Source organism: Stegastes partitus, unplaced genomic scaffold (genome assembly GCF_000690725.1).
Source record: "Stegastes partitus isolate 25-593 unplaced genomic scaffold, Stegastes_partitus-1.0.2 Scaffold293, whole genome shotgun sequence".
Lineage (NCBI taxonomy): Eukaryota > Metazoa > Chordata > Actinopteri > Pomacentridae > Stegastes > Stegastes partitus.
Window position 1 is genome coordinate 475,552 of NW_007578024.1, and position 20,017 is coordinate 495,568.

At 44.5% G+C, this 20,017-nt stretch overlaps 1 protein-coding gene across 5 annotated transcripts in view; it reads right to left on the reverse strand.

Moving 5' to 3' along the window:
- Positions 1-373: 373 nt before the first annotated feature.
- Positions 374-20,017, reverse strand: part of chd9 (chromodomain helicase DNA binding protein 9) — an 81,372-nt gene continuing 61,728 nt past the window's right edge. For 2 of the 5 annotated variants that reach the window (XM_008283004.1, XM_008283008.1), the window contains 23 exons: positions 18,716-18,911; positions 18,184-18,366; positions 16,904-17,089; positions 16,623-16,733; positions 16,302-16,501; positions 15,791-15,990; positions 15,506-15,665; positions 12,519-12,608; positions 11,630-11,733; positions 10,755-10,872; positions 10,577-10,634; positions 10,366-10,414; positions 10,025-10,271; positions 9,690-9,895; positions 8,328-9,206; positions 7,969-8,138; positions 7,515-7,745; positions 6,400-6,577; positions 5,856-6,004; positions 5,490-5,711; positions 5,141-5,290; positions 4,752-4,856; positions 374-4,327 (listed from right to left, as the gene is read on the reverse strand). In XM_008283004.1, coding sequence (XP_008281226.1) covers positions 3,353-4,327; positions 4,752-4,856; positions 5,141-5,290; positions 5,490-5,711; positions 5,856-6,004; positions 6,400-6,577; positions 7,515-7,745; positions 7,969-8,138; positions 8,328-9,206; positions 9,690-9,895; positions 10,025-10,271; positions 10,366-10,414; positions 10,577-10,634; positions 10,755-10,872; positions 11,630-11,733; positions 12,519-12,608; positions 15,506-15,665; positions 15,791-15,990; positions 16,302-16,501; positions 16,623-16,733; positions 16,904-17,089; positions 18,184-18,366; positions 18,716-18,911 — 5,167 coding nt within the window. In that variant the 3' untranslated portion in view covers positions 374-3,352. The remainder of the gene's footprint in view (positions 4,328-4,751; positions 4,857-5,140; positions 5,291-5,489; positions 5,712-5,855; positions 6,005-6,399; positions 6,578-7,514; positions 7,746-7,968; positions 8,139-8,327; positions 9,207-9,689; positions 9,896-10,024; positions 10,272-10,365; positions 10,415-10,576; positions 10,635-10,754; positions 10,873-11,629; positions 11,734-12,518; positions 12,609-15,505; positions 15,666-15,790; positions 15,991-16,301; positions 16,502-16,622; positions 16,734-16,903; positions 17,090-18,183; positions 18,367-18,715; positions 18,912-20,017) is intronic. The other 3 variants (XM_008283007.1, XM_008283006.1, XM_008283005.1) reach the window with 3 other exon arrangements.

Consider the following 20,017-nt stretch of genomic DNA (forward strand, 5'->3'; position numbering starts at 1 on the left):
CTCAGTTCAGCTGGACATGAGATTCCTCTCTGTCCCTCTGAATTCCAGCGCTGCCTCACTTTACCTGTGACTGAAATAAATACATTATACAACTGAAGATTTCTCCGGCTTGTTCTCGGGCTTCCAACTAAAGAATCAGGTCTAACATAAGTAAATATGTCTGTTTTTCTGTTCTTAAGAATCATTAAAACAAAAGATAGGAGACATAAAAGCTAAACCAGAACACAGCAGTAACACCTGTGGATCAGGCTTCCAGACTATTTCTTGGCACCAACAGGCTCTGTGAGACATTATGGATTAAACACTCCTTTAGCTTTTATATAAAGAAACGGCTGCCAAAAAACGTCAAAGCAAAAAGCAAAGGCACACTTAATTGATAGTCAGAAGAATATGTTTAATAAAAATAATTAAACCTCAATTTCCTCTATAGAACTTCATAGAAAGTAATCCAATAAATTACAAATGACTTTTAAGACGTGTTTTCCTGCACTACATGAAGAATTATTGACTACACAGAGCACAACTTGCAAATATTACAACTGTCCAATGAAAAAGAAATAGAGAAGGAAAAAAAAAACAAAAGAAAAAAAAAAAAAAAAAGACACAAACTGACCAGGGTGACATTTAGAATATTATCAAGCTTGAAATCAAAATACAAAACCCATGATGCTAGTTTTGTCGTCTCAGTGATCACAAGCATGAAAACTGAAAGGAAACCTCCCTGTACAGCAGTAGTGTGTTTTGTCGTTCCTCTTGCATATTGGTCATTGTTTACTTGTGTCTGCGTCTAACCCAGATTCAGCACCGCTTCTGTAGCGCTAGCAGTGGGTTGGGAGTCCTCGCACAGTACAACCAAAAGAAAATCATAATAATTAGAAGAAAAGCAAATGAAAGCAAATAAAGTCCCATCTTACGTCAACATTTTTTTCCCCCCATTTGTGTCCTAAAGAGGCTCAGCACAGTCATCGATTCATCGACCCATCGCTGTGGGGCAACAAAAAGTAGCAAAAGTCATTAGATCAGTCACCTACAGCAGACGTAGCAGTGGCTGGGTGTTTGCATAAGGGCACTACAAGTTTAAAGAGAGCAGAGGTGCAGATATACAAAATGACAGTGGCATGTTTAAGTTCATTGCTCAGACATAGAAAAATACCGTACTGTTAGTAATAATAATAATAAAAAAAATGCAATTGCATTGCAAGCAAACCCATGACGAGGTCTATATAGAACAGGCATACAAGAAAACCACTTTAAAGCAACATTAGAAATCAGACGTGTCTTCAGTCTTTGTGTTCATGGTTGAACCCACGAGAGAACGATGCTACAACTATTTAAGAACTAAACTGTTAATTCAGCGGGCTGTCGCCCTCAGCCCAAACAGGAACTTCAGCTCGGAAATCATTTGTATATCTAACAGTCCACTGTGTAACAGCAGTCCTAGAGCGAGCACTGTTGTGCTAGAGAGAATTACAAAAAGGTACTTCGGCTCGAGTGAACCCCAGTGTTTGTGTGTATCCTGGTTACAGCTTAAAATGGACATGTGCAGGGATGCTGAAGAAAATGCACAAGCAGAGGACACTGAGCACAGATGTGAGCGGTCGAATGAGAGAGTGAGGATAAGGGCACTTCTACATCTAGCTGAAGCTCTGTCCGTCAGCAGGACAGAGTCGAGGACGAAGCGAAACACAACGAGACAAATGCTGCACACAACCCCCCCCGCAAAGCAACACAAGCCCTTCGTAAGCAAACCCGTCTGGCACTGCGTAAAATGTGATCCTCAAAGACGACGACAGTCACTACAATCTTTAACCAGGACTTGAACTATTTTGTGCTTGTGCCACATATGTTCAGCAAGTTTTCATGCAACACATAATCTCAACACGGGACTTTTAAGATCCTTCAAATTTCTAATGAGACACATTTGAAGCGAGGAACCCCCTCCCTCCCCTCCCCTCCCCTCCCTCCCCTCCAACACATAACATTCAGACTGGAAAGTTATGGAAGCTGTAGATACCAGGTGTGAGGAGCAGCCCAGCCGAGCAAAACACAGTGGAAGCTCTCAGTAAAAAAAACGAAACAAAAACAAAAAAGGCCACCGAGACACACATTCCAGCAGAGACGAGGGCGTCGTGTACGTGGACAGCAAGGTAACGCACCCATGCACATGTACATTTGCACAGTGAAGCCAATCAGTTTAGCAAAGTTGAGGTAAGATGCAGTCAAATACGCCGGGGCTGTAATAATAATACCCATCATGAAGAATCCTTCCACTACCAGAGACCCCACAACTCTGTCAGGACCACAAACGGTCAAAGGGCAGTTGTTTTTTCTTTGTTTTGTTTTTTTTGGCACACAGTAGAAGGTTGTTTTCCATCACCCCAGCAGGAGGAGCTTTTTAGTCTGGATCAAGACATGTGCAAGTGAATGTGTACGCCTAATGCGGGTAGCTAAAGTGCGCCTTGAACATGTTGTGGCATGTTTGTAAGGTGATGGTGAAAACGAAGAGTTTCTAAAATTAGATAAGAAAAAAAAAACGACAGAAATAAATCACAATCAACTTTCAAGAATTTTAGTTTGCTTGATTGAAAAAAAAAATAATACTATTCAAGAGGGAGCTTCCCATTAATTCTTTTTTTTTTTTTTCCAAACAGAACAAAATGAAAAATAAGCTCTTTAACGTGATATGAAGCTAAGTGACAGGTTGGTGAGGCCGTGTGAGTTGTGCACTGGGGTGGAACATGGCAGAGAAAGAGAATCTACAGCTTCAGTGACATTCATTAGCTGCCCAAGTTATTGCTGACATATCCAACGTATGATCTGCAAAGCATAAGTGTCAACCAACCTGTAAAAGTACTGAATATTTACAAGAGAAACCAAAGTGTCGATCCCCGCACCCCCGACAATCAAAATATATTAATAGTACAGCTCAACGAGCGTGTTGATGTAGTTTCACTTTTTTAATAAAATTAATCCTGACATAATTACAATAATGCCTTTTTTGTTGCAATTGTACATAATCGCGTGGTACAATTTCACAGAGTTCAGAAATCTACTAAAGTCTGACATGCAAAATGTCTCAAAACAAGACTGTACCTTGTGAACAAACATTGACATTTTACTTCAGTTCCTTTTAGGTCAGTTTTTGCTGTTTTTTTTTTTTTTGTTGTTGTTTTTTTATGTTTTGTTTTTTTTCTAGATTTTTGTATTCTTTATTACACAACATCGTAGTTAGTTCTTGTATTTACATGTAAAGAAATCGCAACATAAGTGCTGGAAAATCCATATATATGTGAATATATGTATACATTTCTAGGCGATACATAAATAAATTTATAATTATATATTCATAGAATCAGTCCTCATCACTTGAGTCTGAATCGTCTGAGGATGAGGAAGAGCTCCCAGATTCTGATGAAGATGACTCGGCTTTCCCTGAACCTTCAGGACCACTGTTGTCTTTTTGTTCTGTGGATTCCTCCTCCTCGTCTTCGTCATCCAAAGCCTCTTCTAATGCCTCGTCCTCCTCCTCCTCTCCATCCTTCTCTGCCTGTGGCCGCTCCGTCTCCTGCGCTGATGACTGGGAGGCTGAAGGCGGAGCAGCTGGAAGGGTGGGGTCACTGTTTGAGCTCTGCGGCTGTGTGGTGGACACAGGAAGGTTAAGGCCTGGAGTGAGAAGCATCCCTGGGTAAAGCATACTGGAGAGTAACAAGGGGTTAAGAGAAAGTGGGTGACTGGAGGCTGCAGAGGCAGCTGAAGCACTTTGTGTGGCGGTGGCAGAGGAAGCAGAGCTGGAAGTGGAGGAAGGAGTCGTGTTCGAGCCCTCTGTCCTTTCTCCTTTGGTGTCTGAGGTGTGAGACGGGGCTTTAGAGGCAGACGGCTCTCCTGTTCCACCGCTGGTGATTCCCTTTGTCTTCTCTTCCGAGCCTCCTGCGCCTTCCTGAGCAGACTTCCCGAGCAAGCTGCTCATTCCGAGCAGGTTTGGCAATCCAGCCATGCCAGACAGCATCATGGGAAACATGGCAGCGAGGTTACTTGCGGCCAGGTTAGCGTCGGACGGCAGCCCCATCAGGCCTGCGGTGAGCTGCAGGGACTGTAAACTCTGGAGGTTTTGCTGGAAGGCCTGCAGACTGGTGAGGTCCATTCCGGAGAGGAGACCGTTGGCCAGCAGGGGGTTCAACCCCAGGGCAGAGGCTGCTTGGTTGGGTGCTGCCGCTGCTGCTGCCGCCTTGGCCAAAGGATTCTTAGGTCGACGTCCTCGCCGGCTCACCTCCTCAGGAACGATGGGCCCCGTCAGGATCCTGTCGAACATGCTCTCTGGGAGGTAACCCTGGATAAGACAGGGAACATGAGCAGGGTTAGCAGAGCTGCACAGCACAGGCACACATTAGTTTATTACAAATACACAGCGTGTCTGATAACAGTAGTAAACATAATCACTGCTAGCTTAAGTACACTGAGCTAAATGTACTGCAGTCAACAACAAATTATATATTCATGAAGGTAATAATGTTCAAATGTCGTTATTTATTCTGACATCACTGGTATAAATGGAGTGGACAAAATATTAGAAACACCTCTCAGTATGATACATGTGAATTTTACTGCCATTGTACTAGATAGCAATCGTTTCAGTGAGCAGTACCTCATAAATTAGCAGCTGACTGTATATTAACTCATCAAATTGGTCTTTTCTGATGTGACATCATCCACTGATGGTTCAGGTGTGATGGATGTGTTACTTTGCTACTCACCGACTGTTTAACCACATCAGCCCATTCAGGTGGGACTCCGTACTCAGGGTTCTCCTGAAGGAAGCGACACAGATCCTTCAAAGGGGGAGCGAAGGCTCCACCAACCTACAGGAAACACAAACCATGAACCCAAGTGCACAACAGACAACCTTTAGAAAGCACACAGTGGCCTGGCTCAGCTACCTCTGCAAATAAAGTTCAAATCATTCAGTTCTCACTTGTTTTACAGCCTGTTTAAGCTGCCAGTAGTATCTGAACTGTATTATATTAAGAGATGTTAATTTAACAATGTAATAGTTGGATCCTACGGTCTGTCCAGCAGTTATTGACAAAGCTACAACTCAGTTTGTGTGTTTCAGAGCCACAAATAAAACCAGGTACACACACACCTTGCGTGCGTTTCTCCTGTTGATGATCTGGACCCTCTCCTCTCCTGTCAGACTGTTGACATCGATCTTGTTGGGGTTCCTGCAGCGATGCCTTTTTTGCTTGGGCCGACCGTCCTGGAAGTGGAACTGCATTTGCATTTTATTTACCCCCTAGACATGAAACGGAAAGACAACTGTGTTTCAGTAAAATAAGTAACTAGGGACTGACTCTACACTTATTGGCACTGGCAAAATAAAACTCCTTTAAGTGTGACTACAATTTAGAATGAAGCACTGCCCTGATGGTTGGAGTTATCTGACGGCCACATTCTGAACCTGCTTTGAGCGTCTATCTGAAAGGAGGACTCACACAAATGAAGGCTCCTGTGTCTGCCACAAAGCCAGGGTGCTCTTTTAGCCACTGTTCCAGGTCTTTCCTCCTGGGAGCGTCGTCCCCGGCAAGCCGGGTGCCATCTTTGAGGTTGATAACAGGGACTCTGGTCTCAGTGTCTCCGGGGACCTGACTGGAGCTCTGGCTATAGCCAGGAACAGCCATGCCCACCTGGCCAATACCCCCCCACCCTGGAGGCATCTGGAAACACATGAACACAGAACGATGTTATACATCACAACTTATAACACACGGCTCACTCTGTGTGGTTCTTTTTCTGATTTCTTGGTTAGAACAGCTATTGGGACTAATGTCCCTCCTGAAAAGAAAAACAGAACTGTTTACCTGATCAGGAACAGCAGGGACTCGACTCTTGTTCATGAAGAGGAGGTCCACTCCCTCCACGTTCTTCCTCCTCCCTCTCCGCCTCTTAACCACTGGCTGGCCGTCCAGGACTCCATTCAGCCTCATCTGGCCTGTAAGACCTGGAGGAGCTGCAGAAGGACCAGTCTTTCAGCTGAGAACTACCGTCTCACACTAAATGCTAACTAGATGTAAATAGTGAAGCTTCGACATACATCTTGAATTTTGCTTAAAACTGTGAGCACAATCACTTTCTGACTTTCACCACTTGTAACTTAAATGTACAAACAACTCCGATATCAGACAGAATGAATACACACATTTTCCATTCCATAATTATCTGTGTAAACAAAGCCAATAGGCACAAAAAACTGATGTCAGAATGGTGCTTTGCTGCCATCTAGTGGTGATAAAGGAAGACAGGCTCTGTATGCACAGGTCCTCAGACATTTGTATTGAGCTGTATGTCAGATATAAGTATTTGATGCATTTAAAAACAGCATCAATAAAAAGAAGAAAAACACACCAGTCTGGAAGCTGCACTGAGGCTTGGTGATGTCAGCCAGGCCTGTGTCTGACGCACTTTGCAGCTCATGAAGCCGGGCCAGGTACTGCTGCTGGGCCTGGGGGCCTTCCTCAGACTCCAGGGGCCTCTTCAGAGGTAGACCCTGCTTCTGGAAGGTCAGCTTCAGACCTCCCTCCTGCTGTACACAGATGCAACAGCATGAGACAAGTCTAGGAAAACAGCTACAGGGCAAACATACAGAACTACAAACAAGGAGAAATGCTGGACTTAATCGGTTCACTGGGTCTGTTACTGCATCAGTGTTTACATGTGGAAGCATTCTCTTTGTGTATCATTAGACTTAAGGGTCACAAAGTGAACTTGTTGTATTGTTTGTGTTGCTCTTTAGGTATGCTGAATTGCAATCTGTGTTATAAAGTCATCTTAAAAATAAGTTCATCTCAGAATAACAGCAAATGTTGTTCAGGTGTTTTGTTGTTAGTATTACTGGGACACATGGACACACAGTGGGTAGTGCTTAGCAGGGCAGTGGGTAAAGTCTAGTCATAGTTTGGACTGTAGTTGAAAGCCATGCCAAAGAGATAGCTGCTATCAGCACATAAAGTCCCAATTTTGAAGGTAACAGGCAGCAGGTGTTTGAGGAGCTGCAATGGTAAAAACCATGAGAGTTGGAAAAAGATAAAAGAAAGGAATAAATAAAAGCAAATCGGAAGCCTGCCAAACCCACCACGTTGCCTAGAAGCATATTAGAGAACACCCACAGCAGAGGTCTCCATTTCAATCAGATTATTAGCAAGACCCCTTCAGTCTAGAGAGGCTTCAAACTGAACCTTATTATATTCTCATGACTGAATGATTTGTGCTCATGTAATCACAGCCTGAGAGCCCAATTCAAATTGAGTGTGTGGGAAAAAGAGAGGAAGGCTGCTATTAAATTAATCTCTTCTCCTGCCAGGCAGTCAAAACCACTAATCATACCCAAAGGAAAGCAGGAAGAAAACCAGAGAAACATGCTGAACACTGCAGCTAACACCGGTCATGGCAGCAGAAGTGGGAGGGTCCTACGATTAGGGCGAAGCGGAGGGAGGAGGGGAGGAAGGGAGAAATCAACATACATCGTTCAGTTTTACTGAGAACTCCTTGTTTTCTGCAACATGCTTGGTCACCTTTGACCCCTGTGGTGAGGCAGAGGGGTCCTCGCTGAGGCTGTTGGCGTTGTCCAGCAGCTTGGTGGTGTAAAAGGAGGCTACTGCACCTCCAGGTTCGTAGACCCGACGTGTTCCGGGCCACTTGCCCTTGAGCACTGCCTGGCAGATGCTGTCCAGGCGGTTGATAATCACGCGATCCTAATCAAGAACAACACAACATGTTGATTTTGCTGTCAATGTACATACTGATCTGTTTCCATGACTTACATCATGAGAGCTCTCCTCCATAGACAAATATATATTTTTTGGTGACTACATACTTACAACAAATGCTAACCAACACTAATGATGTCTCAGATGATATATAAGCCATGCACTGTCAACAGCAGAGACTGGATTGCACACATGTACAGTAATTCACCTTTGGCCAGTAGGATGCAGCGAGCATGTATCCTCCTCCCTGGAAAGGATGAGAGGAGTTGTTGGCGATGCCATTCTCAGCTACATGGGTGTCTTGTGTCTCATCCTGTGTTGTGCTCAGAGATGCCACACTGTCCTCATCAAAGCCCTTTACACTGGTTGCTGCAGGCACTGAGAACATGACAGGACACAGAGACAGACATCAGAAACCTTCAGGCGTGCAAAGACCTATTCTCAGATTAAAACAAGAAGACTCACATTAACACAGTACACTCTATTTTCTTCTTTTACTCCAAACCAAACGTGAAGAGATTTTAGTTTTTTGGAACCTACACAATAAAAACAGTAACAGTCACTCACCTTTCTTCTTCCCTTCCTCTCCCTCACTGTCACTGTCATCAGAGGAAGAGGAGGAAGAGGAGGAGGACGATGAAGAGCCAGAGGAGCAGGATGATGAAGAGGAGGAGGAGCTGGACCCGGAATGTGATGAGGAAGAAGAGGATGATGAAGAAGAGGAAGAGGAGCGTGATGAAGAGCTTGAGGAGGAGCCATCTGAGTCGGACACTGAGCCATGCCTGGCCTCCCTGCGGCCCCTCTTGCTGGCCTTCTTGGGTTTCCTCTCTGAGGAGTTAGGTGTGAGGGGTTTGGTTCGTGCTGCCACCATCTGCCTCTCATTGTCTCTTGCCACTGGAACAGGCTTCTCTTCCAGACCTGTGGGAGTAGCTGGCGCCTGAGGGGGGCTCCAACTCTCTCCCTGCCTCTCCTTGCCCTCCTCCGCCTCTGAGGTTGGTTCCACTTTGGGCACAATCCCACAGGGATCTGTGTCTCTCTGGGCAGGTGGGGGCAGAGGAGAGCCCGTCAACATTGAGCTGGCAGCCTGGTACTGAGGGTGTAGGAGTGGGGTGGATGTACGCGGTTGCTGCTGCTGTGCAGCTTTTGTTTGGCTGTAATTGCTTTGAGCAGCCATAAAGCTGAGCTCAGGGTCTCTCAGAATGTGGTAATCAGTGCGGCTGACGCCGTGCTTCGCAGCACCGATTAGCAGGTCACGGTCATGAGTACCAGCTTCCCACCAGACAGGTAAGTCAGAGCTCATCTGGCACAGCGGCAGGCGCTCATAGAGCAACTGATGTCGAAGGACTTGTTCCCGCACCTGGCGAAGCAACTCCACCCTGTACAGGGTTCGCGACGCTCGCTCCTCTGTGATGGGCTGGATGGTCAGAGAAGGGTCCACTGCACAATCTGGAACAAAAAAACACGAAGCAGGTGTGAGGACATGGAGGCTTCTCTCCAGGTACAACCCAAAGACTTGTTTGTGCTGGTAGCTCGAACATTACACTGTTTGTCTTTCCGCAAATGATTAACCTTATCAGTGTCTACTTCAGTACTGCTGAGCCAGCTTGTTTACCAAGGTGCCACTGACCTCGCTCCAAAATAAAAGCACATAGTCAGAAATGAGTGTGGCACATAGTAGATGAAGTAATGTGTTTGCATGCAGTTATTTGTCAGTAAAATAAAAAAACAAAATATTTAAAAAAAATAGCCATGGGGGAGGCATATTTTCTTGTTATGATCAAATCGTTAAAAGACTCTCTTTAGGCAGCTGTTCAGAGCCGCCATGCAGTCGTTTAGGTCTCCAAACATCTTCACTGCAGGTGTACAGAAACACAAACTCATGGTTTGTCGGTGTGTTTGTTTGTGTGAATAAGCAAATAGGCTTCTAACCTCCTTCCTTGGGTGGAAGTCGACACACCCGTCGGCACATGGCGGTGAAAGAACACAGGTATTTCTGCAGGCTCTCATCAGTCTTCTTGTGCAGCCGAGCCATGGCCCTGAACTTGGTCCAGTCAAACCGCCCAAGGGTTGGGTCAAAGACGACACCGAAAGTGGAGACAACACGATAGAAGTCAGCCTCTTCGCGCCTGGTCCACCTGTGGAAAGCAGAACATGTTTAATGAGATCTTAATCATATAAATAATACCAATAACAAGCATATGTGGATCTCAGATGTTTTGAATAATTTCTTTCTCAGCCATCACTGATGTGATGTGTGTTCTGACCTTTGTTGGCGTTCAATCTTAGCAGCCATCTTGGGGTTGAGGGTGTCGTTGAGTGTGGGGGGCAGCGGGCAGAGTGGGGCAGCCAGTATCATGGTCTGCTGGGACTGAGACTGAGCCTGGTGGATGTGCAGGATCTGCCGGCTCTTAGTGTATCGCTGGGAAGCTGTGATCAGACGCCTCAGTCTGGCTGTGAGCACTGAGGGGGAGGGCCAGAAGGCAGATTCACCCTCCGTCACTGGAACTGCATCTGGATCAAAGTACATTCAAATACCCACAATCATTAAATGCTGCTTATTTTCTGTTTTTTCTGCCTGTGTGGTTCACAAACACCGAATACTCACCTCCAGCATTGTCAGTGACAACCAGGTCTCCAGGAGAAGAGGCGTCATCCTGCACAAGAGGACAGTGTGTGTTTATGGAAGGACAAGGCTGCAGGATTATACTTGGACTAGAGATTTAAGGTTACCAGACCGTAGTAATTTGATGGCAAATTGAACTACATCAAATTAACAAAGTTTCCTCAACGTATTCCTTTCATATTTGAAGCCTTACCTCCATGTCGTCCTTCAGCAGGGCTGGAGCAGGCTTGTATTCAGGATCATCCACATCCCTGCACACACACACATCAAATTTGTGTCATTTTTGCAGATGACAGTTTATAAGATGTCCAAACCAGCCAATCACAGCTACACGGTATTTATCAGGTCCTTGACTGGTGATGTGTACCCACCCATCCATGAAGTCATTGCCTCTCTGTTCGGCAGCGATGGCTTTGTCGTCCGGTCGTCCCACACGGTCTAGGAAGCACAGGGTAGGGTCTGCACGAATAGTGTTGTACTTCTCATAACCTGCGAGGGCACAGAGGAAAAGCAAACACCAAAGTTAGCAAAGTTGAATGAATGGAAACTCATAGATAGTCACCAAGAAATATGCACAAGCTGCTTGGTTTCCCACAATCACTTGGTATCAATGGAAAAAACAGGCTAAAAAAGTGACACCAGCAGTAACAGTTATTTATGTATTCACTTTACAAAGTGATCAGTCAGTAACTTTAAACACTGGGACTCTAACATAGACGTTTGTTAGTGTTTAATATAAGATACAGATTATTCTTTTTCCTTTCGGCAAAGTGACCACAGACACTGAAAACAGTCCCATATTAAATCCATCCATTATCTCTACACCGCTTAATCCTCACTAGGGTCTCGGGGGGCTGGAGTCTATCCCAGCTGACTCAGGGCGAAGGCAGGAGACACCCTGGACAGGTCACCAGTCTATCACAGGGCTACACTTAGAGACAGACAACCAAGCACACTCACATTCACACCTACGGACAATTTAGAATCACCAATTAACCTCAACACTGTGTGGACTGTGTGGGAGGAAGCCAGAGAACCCGGAGAGAACCCACGCTGCACGGGGAGAACATGCAAACTCCACGCAGAAAGATTCCGGTGCCCCCACCGGGACGCGAACCGGCAACCTGCGAGGCAACAGTGCTACCAACTGCGCCACCTTGCAGCCCCCATATTAAATCTTACATATATATTTTTGGATTATATATTTATACAGAAACAAGGCCGAGAAAGAGCTGAAGTTTCTTACCATGCTTATAGACACCCAGCAGCAGACATTTGTCCGAGATTGCATCCCACCACAGAGCAGGCAGCTCTGAATGGTCCGGCTCCGGCACCCAGATCTTTATCTCACTGTAGAGGAAAAGTAAAGTTAGTAAGATATTAGAGGGAGGGATGTTTCTAGATTTTATTTTGCTTGCTGATCTCTCTAATATCCTAATTAGCAAAATAAAATTTGTAATAATTAAAAGCACCTCCTTGTTTCACTGTGTAAATGTGCTCTTAATACAAACACTTAGGAGGACTTTTATGGTGAAGCAACAAAGACAACTGTGACACAATATTCAGCCTCATTTATCTTAAATGTGATCTACTCGTTAACTGTGGTTTTGATTAACCACGTTCAAGCGTTGTACAATAAAAAATGTTTTTAAATCTCATCTTTCACCAGCAGGTGGCGCTCTATAACCTTCTTATGAATTTGGCTGATCATCTGTTTCTTCCTTCAACAGGTTGATACCACACACTAATGAACACGCTCGCCACTCAAGGAGAAAAAAAAACCCATGAGGCGGCTATTTCACCTCGAAATGGAGACTCAGCTGTTGTCATTAAACATCTCTGCTCAGGTCAGTGCCGTTGTAGTAAAGCTGACTGATGCATCTGACTTTGTGCGACTGCAACTACTGTAGAATCCAACAAACCATACTGTGTAGAAGGTTAAGTGCCGCCTACACTTTTAAGTATAACTAGAAAAGCCGTGTTCTAGGAAATGTACTGCGTTTGTTAAATTAGGTAGGTAACTGTGTTTCAAGGGGCTGAAAGTTGTAGAAAATCTCAGCCTCAGGAAGAGATGGTTTGAACTGTCAGTGCAGGAATCCTAACGTAATGTCAGAGGAGGTCAAAGTTGAGCTCACCTGGAGTCGATGCCATCTAGCACCGTCTGGGCCTGGCTTCCTATCACCTCTTGTTTCAGGTAGTAGAGCATTCTGACCCTGAGCAGCACCCTGCACAGAGAAAAGCCACTGGTCACAATAAAGCCCCGACCACGCACAAACGCTGAGCAAGCAGAACCAACACACACACACACAGACACACACACACACACAGTAACCTGTTGAACACAATTCAAATGAGGGAAATGTTAAGCAGGAATCTCAAGACTGGACTATGTGGTCACAGTCGTATCATTTTCGCTGCCATGCACTTAACGTCACGTTAAACATGACTGAATTCCTTCCTGATTTGTAGGATTTTTATCTGAGCTATGAGCAGAACACAGCGATAAATCACTAGCTGGTCAGGCGTCCCACAGAGCAGGACACATTGTACAACTGGCCATAGACCAGCATACACACCAAGTCTGATCAATTAACCGTGAAATACTGTATCATTTAACTTGACATTACTGTATAGACCTCACAGGGAGTCACGAGCAGCTCCACGACTCGGCTCCGAGGACTGAAAGAACAGACAAGCGTCTCTTTCTAGTTGTCATGTGGTTGTATTCTGGCAGCAGATGAAGGCTGGGAAGTCGAGGCTGACAAGGTAGAGAGAGGCTGACTCACAGGGGAGACATTAACTCTGTGATGCATGATCGCACATCACAGGCAGCAGCCTTTGAGCGGAGACACAGCGAAGTGGTGGGAACTGACATCATGATGTTTGCTGGAAAAATGCAGTGCTGGGGTTCCAAGGATTTGGGATTCAAAATTCTCAATGGAGTATTGCAGAAGTTAGCAGCTGGACTACAATTAGTTGACACAGAACGGCCACACCTCGATCTGGCAAATTTGGGGAACAAACACTGACACAACCAACTTTTTCTGAATGACACCACTTAAACCCCATTGTGTGAAAACATATCTGTGTGAATGAGGTGCCAAATGATACATCTGCCAAGTGCCTTTTACACATTTACCATTCTGACGATTAGCCTTAGACTCATCTCAAAGTTCCATACATGGGAACAAGAAGAACACAAACCCGCACAATTCCCTGTCAAGATAAACGGCTACACTGTCTGCTTCTTGGGATCGCAGACACTTAATAATAAAACGATGATCACTAATACTCATGTTTATCCCTCATGGTGTAAATCTGTGGCCTCTCATGCCAGGGCTTCTCTGCAGCTCTCCTTTCGAGAGCACTGCAAGAACTGTGGATTTCGGTTCTGAAATATAGCATGCCAGGCATTCCATCCTTCTTCTGCTTTAACTCAGCTAAATATTGTTATAAATGAGCCCAAAATCTCTTCTTGATTCACTGACAGGACTAAGAACAACTGCAGGGCTCCAAGGTCTGCCTGTCTGCCGGAGTGATGGATGTGTGTCGTGACCAGTCTGGACTTGTAGCTCTGTTAAATCAGAGTTGAACTTCCTCCCTCTCCCTCCTCCACCCTCCATCCTCCTGTGTGACTGGACCCGCCCAGGAGCAGCTGCTGCTTCCTCTGCCTGTCAGCACAGCCCTTCATCACCCCCTTTCCAAGCCTTTGTTAGTCAGTGTGTGTGTGTATGTGAGGGATGTGGTTCACTCAGAGAAGCTGCAGAGGATCTCAGCACAGTCGTACGCAGTCTTTCAGAAGCAAATAAACCAAGTATGCCTGACATGAGTGGCATGCAAAAAATCCCTCGTGGTCTGCTCACAGAAAACACTATCAAAAAACCAGTGCAACAGGGAGATACTGGCTCAGCCTCACAGACGTTAGCCTGATTCAAAACACACAAATACCATGAAATGTTTATGTGCTTTCTCAAAACTGCATCCTGTATGCCTAAGTAGACAGAATATTCACAGGGACACTTCTTTACTAGAGTTTGTAGTCAAGAATCTGCTGATATTTGCTTAGTAAAGAATGAAAGTATTCACATTGTGAGGATCCATTATGATCCAATTCTCTGACCTGTCAGATATTTCAAGACTTTTTTGGTAACCCTCAGAATCATTTACTTCTACTTCCTATAGTTTCCATTGCTGTGCAGGAGCTGTGTCCTACATTTATCGCCCTGTTAAGGAAGCCAGTGAACACCCCCCCCCACTAGTCACATTCCAGGTCCTCGCAGTGAAAACGCAGAAGTCAGCAAACCCTGCTGACTGCATGTCCCCAATTGCCCGGCGTGTCACATATCAGACAATCCCTGGATTCAGCACTACTGGACAAGGAAACAATGGAGAACTTTCTATGGAAGCTGCAGTGCTCTGCATCCAAAGCGCAACAGACACAAGCCCCCCTTTTAAAAAGAAGCAGCCATCATTTTGGCTTTATATCTCAACGCCCCGTGTTTGGATAGCAGCAATGTTTCCCTGTCTGTCTGTCTGTCTGTCTGTAAATAAGAGAGATCTACGATGGCCATTAGCTGGGCGAAACTCTAAGATTCCTATCAGTCAGCTAGCCTCGATATGATGCATGTCCGTTAATCAATCAGTACACTGTCAGCTCCAATAGACGTTTTAGTGCTTCCTAATTACTGTGGCTTGGCAGTGCCACAGTTACCATTTGAGCCACGTGCAAACTGTATTTTCAATACACTTAGGCTTCACTCTATTAAAAATAAATGGAGACAATCTCTGTTAGAAGAGAATAATGACCACCTGCCAGTTGCTATCGTAGCACAAAGGTTTAAACACAGACACAAGTACACACACATTGTCACCCATAAAAGATAGAATTGACAGTCACTGTGTGCACTTTAAGCAAGTAATATAAAACATTACAATTCTCTTTCATTAAATAACGCTGCTTTAGACACTTAGGAATATCAATTCCCTGTATAGTGGTTACGAGGAACATAATCTAACTGTCTTATATGATGCAAACCCAAAGTATCAGCTAAATTTTTCAGCATGTAGAATTGCACAGGGAGTACAATATGAACAATATAAAGTGGAATAAGGAAACACCTACTTGTTGCAGTGGTGTTTCAGGTGCTTTTTGTAGCCGTCGTCCTGAAGCATGTGCTCTGGGTTGTGCTTCCTAAGCCACTCGGCCTTGTGGATGTCGAAAGAGCTCGACTGGGTTTTCATCTTCTTACCCTTTCTGCCCCGAGGCACTGGGGCAGACAAGCCTAGTGAAAAAAGAAGGAAAAGATAAAAGTCAATGATGCTGCACGGGAAATGTGATTATTTCTCTGTGTGCCACTACCTGTTGTGTTAAGGTCAGTCAGTGTAGCCATGACTTCCCGAAACTCACCCAGGTGATTCTGCAGCTCCTTTGTGCGTCCGTCCTCAGTCGGGGCGATGAGGTCCCACATGAAGCTCTTGATTTTATCATCTCCACGGTAATGGACCAGGCAGTATGACAGCAGGGCTCTGCAGATGGACTCTACATCCCACTCAGTCAACTGCTTCTTAAAGCGGCCATGGTTGAGAATATCCTTCCAACGACCCCATCTAGAAAACAAAAGGGAAAGGCCAAATGAAGAAACAGTGGGCTGAGATTTAAAGCAGAATCTGTATATACTTTAAAGGCTTATTTTAATGTGAAACACAACAGGTATACTGCTGTCATTACAATCTAGATAGCCTTGTCTATTTGTGTGTAATTGGACATATTCAATGAGAGATATTGAAATGTAACGAAAAAAGACAACAAATATTTTTTCAATGTATCCTAATCTTCATTTTGTAGATGGTTTTCTGTTGAGTACCAACTATATTACTCAAAGACTGGTATTAGGCTAAACCTATTACATTTATCGTACCCATATACAAGCAAGTTCTTCTCGACTCTGAAGCACTCCGTTCGGCCGTAGCTGTTGAGGCGATCATGGTTTCGCCTGAGCTTAGGTTTGGATTCATCGTTGTCACTTTCACCCTCCGAAAGCTCCGCGAGCTCATCCTTGGTGGCACTGAACGGCCTCGTTTGCTTTCTGACACGAGGAGTGTCTATCACCAGGCTGTTCTGTAGGAGGGAGGAGAAGAAGGACAAACATTGTAAGGGACTTTAGGGAACTTCAACGACTTTCTGGGTCTATGCATGCTTATGGTGTCTGTTCATTTATTCACTGCAGTGCAGTACTTACTCTGCCATTGACCATATCCATATCAATGTCAGCCTTTTTGGCCCACTTGTCCCAGAAATTAGGGTCATCCAGAGAAATGTCTGTGCGATTTCCAGATGCTACAAAACTGGCCTGTAGACAGACATCAGAATCGTATCAAGTCATAATCACATTTGGCATTCCCCGCATGCCTGTTCCATGAGCTGGTGTTAGTCAACAATCCAAGACAGTCGCTGACAAGTAAAATGCAGATCTATTGTGAGGACTGAGTACAACTACATGTATTTGTCTATTTTACTCACCTTAGCAAAAGTAGATCCCCGTCCCTCAGACTCGATGGTGATGGTCTTTGTCCTGCGCTGAAGGATTTGGTCGATGTCCTCCTCACAGAATTTGGCACCCTCATCCTCTTCATCCATGATGGCCCCATATGCGCCACGTCTCAACAGATCCTCGATCTCCTTCTTGGACAGCTGCTGCTGTACAGCCTGAGAGGTAAAGAGAAACATCCCATTAAAGTCAAGAAACGATCCAACATTAAAAAATAAATGATATTGGCCAACAGATTATGAAATGGACTTCTGGTGCAAAATGGAACAGTAGCAAACATAACACTACATATTGCACGACACAAACAAACACCTACAAAACTTTACAGCGCTAACAGAAATAGCCTTTTAAATGCACACAGACAAACACACACACACACACACACACATTGGATTATTAAAATCATAACATCAGCAGCCCTGTATCTAACCCTAGCAGCTGTTTGGTATGCAAATATGTTCCGTCAGACCAGATGTGGAAAACTGCTAATACGTCAACCTCCTTATAGTTAGATAATTCTCTGAGGACACAAACTGCAGCTCAACATCCACCAACACACTTCACACACTGTTGACACACTCCCTCACAAACAGATTAGACTCTAATAGGATTGGTTACACTTCAAGTGGAAATTTTAAGAGTGACCTTCACGTTTTAGGGTTGTTTTTCTTGGCTTGGCATCTTAGTGTTGTTCACCATCTGTTACAGTGTTCCTATAATGTATTTCAGTACTCGGGATATCACTGTTAACATTTATCGTATTGGAAATACAATTTGGAGAAATAAAACACACTTTTTTTTGTCTTTTAGTAACATTGCTTATTAACAGGAGAGCTAGAGAGTAGTAGAGGGTTCATGTGCTTATCTTATCAGTACTTTTAGTTCCAGTTTTTCAGACTTAATCTATTTTCAATATGATGCTAAACTGAGAAGCTGGAGAAGAGGTTGGATAGAGATCTAGAAATGATTTAATGGTCACGCTGGGGTACATCAAGAAGAAAACATGGACAGTGAAAAGGATTTAAATCAGCATCAAGTTTTTTACAGTAAAAATAAAACTTAAAAGCTTCTTTGTGTGGTATTTTGATGCTGGGACAGCTGAAATAATTAAATCTATCCAAGACCAACCGGTGAAACGGATGGTAATTATCACAAGCCCTATCTTTGAAAATTTCCTGAACATAATTTACGTGACTAAATGATTTAATTTCCCATTTCAATTCCAGACAATTTGGACAATTCTCAAACCTACCCCTCCCCCGGTGCCTCCTCCCAGGCTGTTATCTCGGCCACTCATGCTCTGCAACACTGCTTTGTCCAGGCCCAGCTTGAGGCTGGCGCGATCGAACATTTCTCGCTCGTATGAGTTCCTGGTGATCAGACGGTACACCTTCACTGCCTTGTTCTGACCGATTCGATGGCAGCGAGCCTGGGCCTGTGAAGTAGAGAAAAACTGAGAAATGTGCACTACACAGGAGCATCTGTTTAAATATCTACACTTTGACTTGAATGACCCCTGATCTTAAATGACTGGTCAAAATTAGATTCTACAGACGAACAGGAAGCTTAAAATACCGGATGATGCTTTGCAGTTGTATTCATTGCTGGACACAGAGTAAAAGCATGGTTCAAGGTGACGAGTCTTGTTGGCAGACATTCATATGAACAGATGTCAAACAAGAAATAACTCCTGGTATGCCAAATTTCTCTAATGCCTAAACATTATCGGTACAAGTCTGCAGCCGTATGTGCCATGTACTGCTGAGTGGGTCTCTGAGTCCAACCTGCAGGTCGTTCTGTGGGTTCCAGTCAGAGTCAAAGATGATGCAGGTGTCTGCTGCGGTGAGGTTGATCCCAAGGCCACCAGCTCTTGTACACAGCAGGAATACAAAGCGGTCTGAGTCGGGCTTACTGAAGCGGTCGATAGCAGCCTGTCGCAGATTCCCACGAACACGTCCGTCAATCCGCTCATACAAGTACCTGCAACATAAACGAATGAACCATGATGCATGTATATCACAATAACTCATTAAGTGTTACAAGTTAATCTGAGATGCTTTACTTGAGTTTTAGGTATAAGCTTATTTACCCTTGAAACATCTCATGTGTCAGTGATGTTTAAATTTAATATGATTTTAATAAAATCCTGTGATAGACTGGCGACCTGTCCAGGGTGTCCCCTGCCTTCGCCCTAAGTCGGCTGGGATAGACTCCAGCCCCCCCGCCACCCTAATGAAGATTAAGCAGTGTATAGATAATGGATGGATTTTAATAAACATCTTAACTTCACTGAACCGAAGCTATTCTTTTGTTTTCCTTCCTTTCTACACCTGAAAAACAGTATTCTCCAAGATAAAGCTGTTTCTACAAGGAGTAGTTCTGCTCTTTCGTCCATGTGTCCATTCTCATCCCCTCCCACAATCTGACCCTCTGCCCTCCCTGGTGTAATCCACTTCCACTCAAGAGAAACCTCACAGAAGCTCCCGCTTGTCTAATGCGGTGGAGCCCTGAGGGCTTCTGTAACCTGCTGCTGAACCCTGTCTGAGGTCTGTGCTGCGCAGCACCTCACATGTTTACAATGGTTTCGGGTTTGCTCCAGCTTCTTGTGGGAAGCCAGAAGAAAGAGAGAGAAAAAAAAAGGATGAGACAGAGGCATGAGAAAAATAAAAGGATATAGAGAAAGACCACAAAGTAAGGAATGTGAAGTGGAGAAGACAGAGGAATAAGACTTAAGAGAATAAGAAAGCGAGACCCAAACTCTTATCCGTAATTAGTAAATTCCTAAATGTCATTAAATTCTAAACCTAATTCCTTCTTGAAAAGCTCTCCCCATGATCGCCTGGTTGAATGTTCTTGATTCCCTGACTCAGTTATAGCTTTTTATGGGACTTTTGAGCTTCACCCAAGACACCGCTGACAGAGACAGAACCGGACACACACAGAGGGAACCAAGATGAGAGCTCGTAATACTTTAGTTCTCAAAGCAGTGTTGTAGCTCAGCTGGGACTCGGTTTGTACACAGCGGCATTACGGCTATGATGTAAGTCCAAATCATTTTCAGTCATTCCTATCAGCTGCTCTTGTGC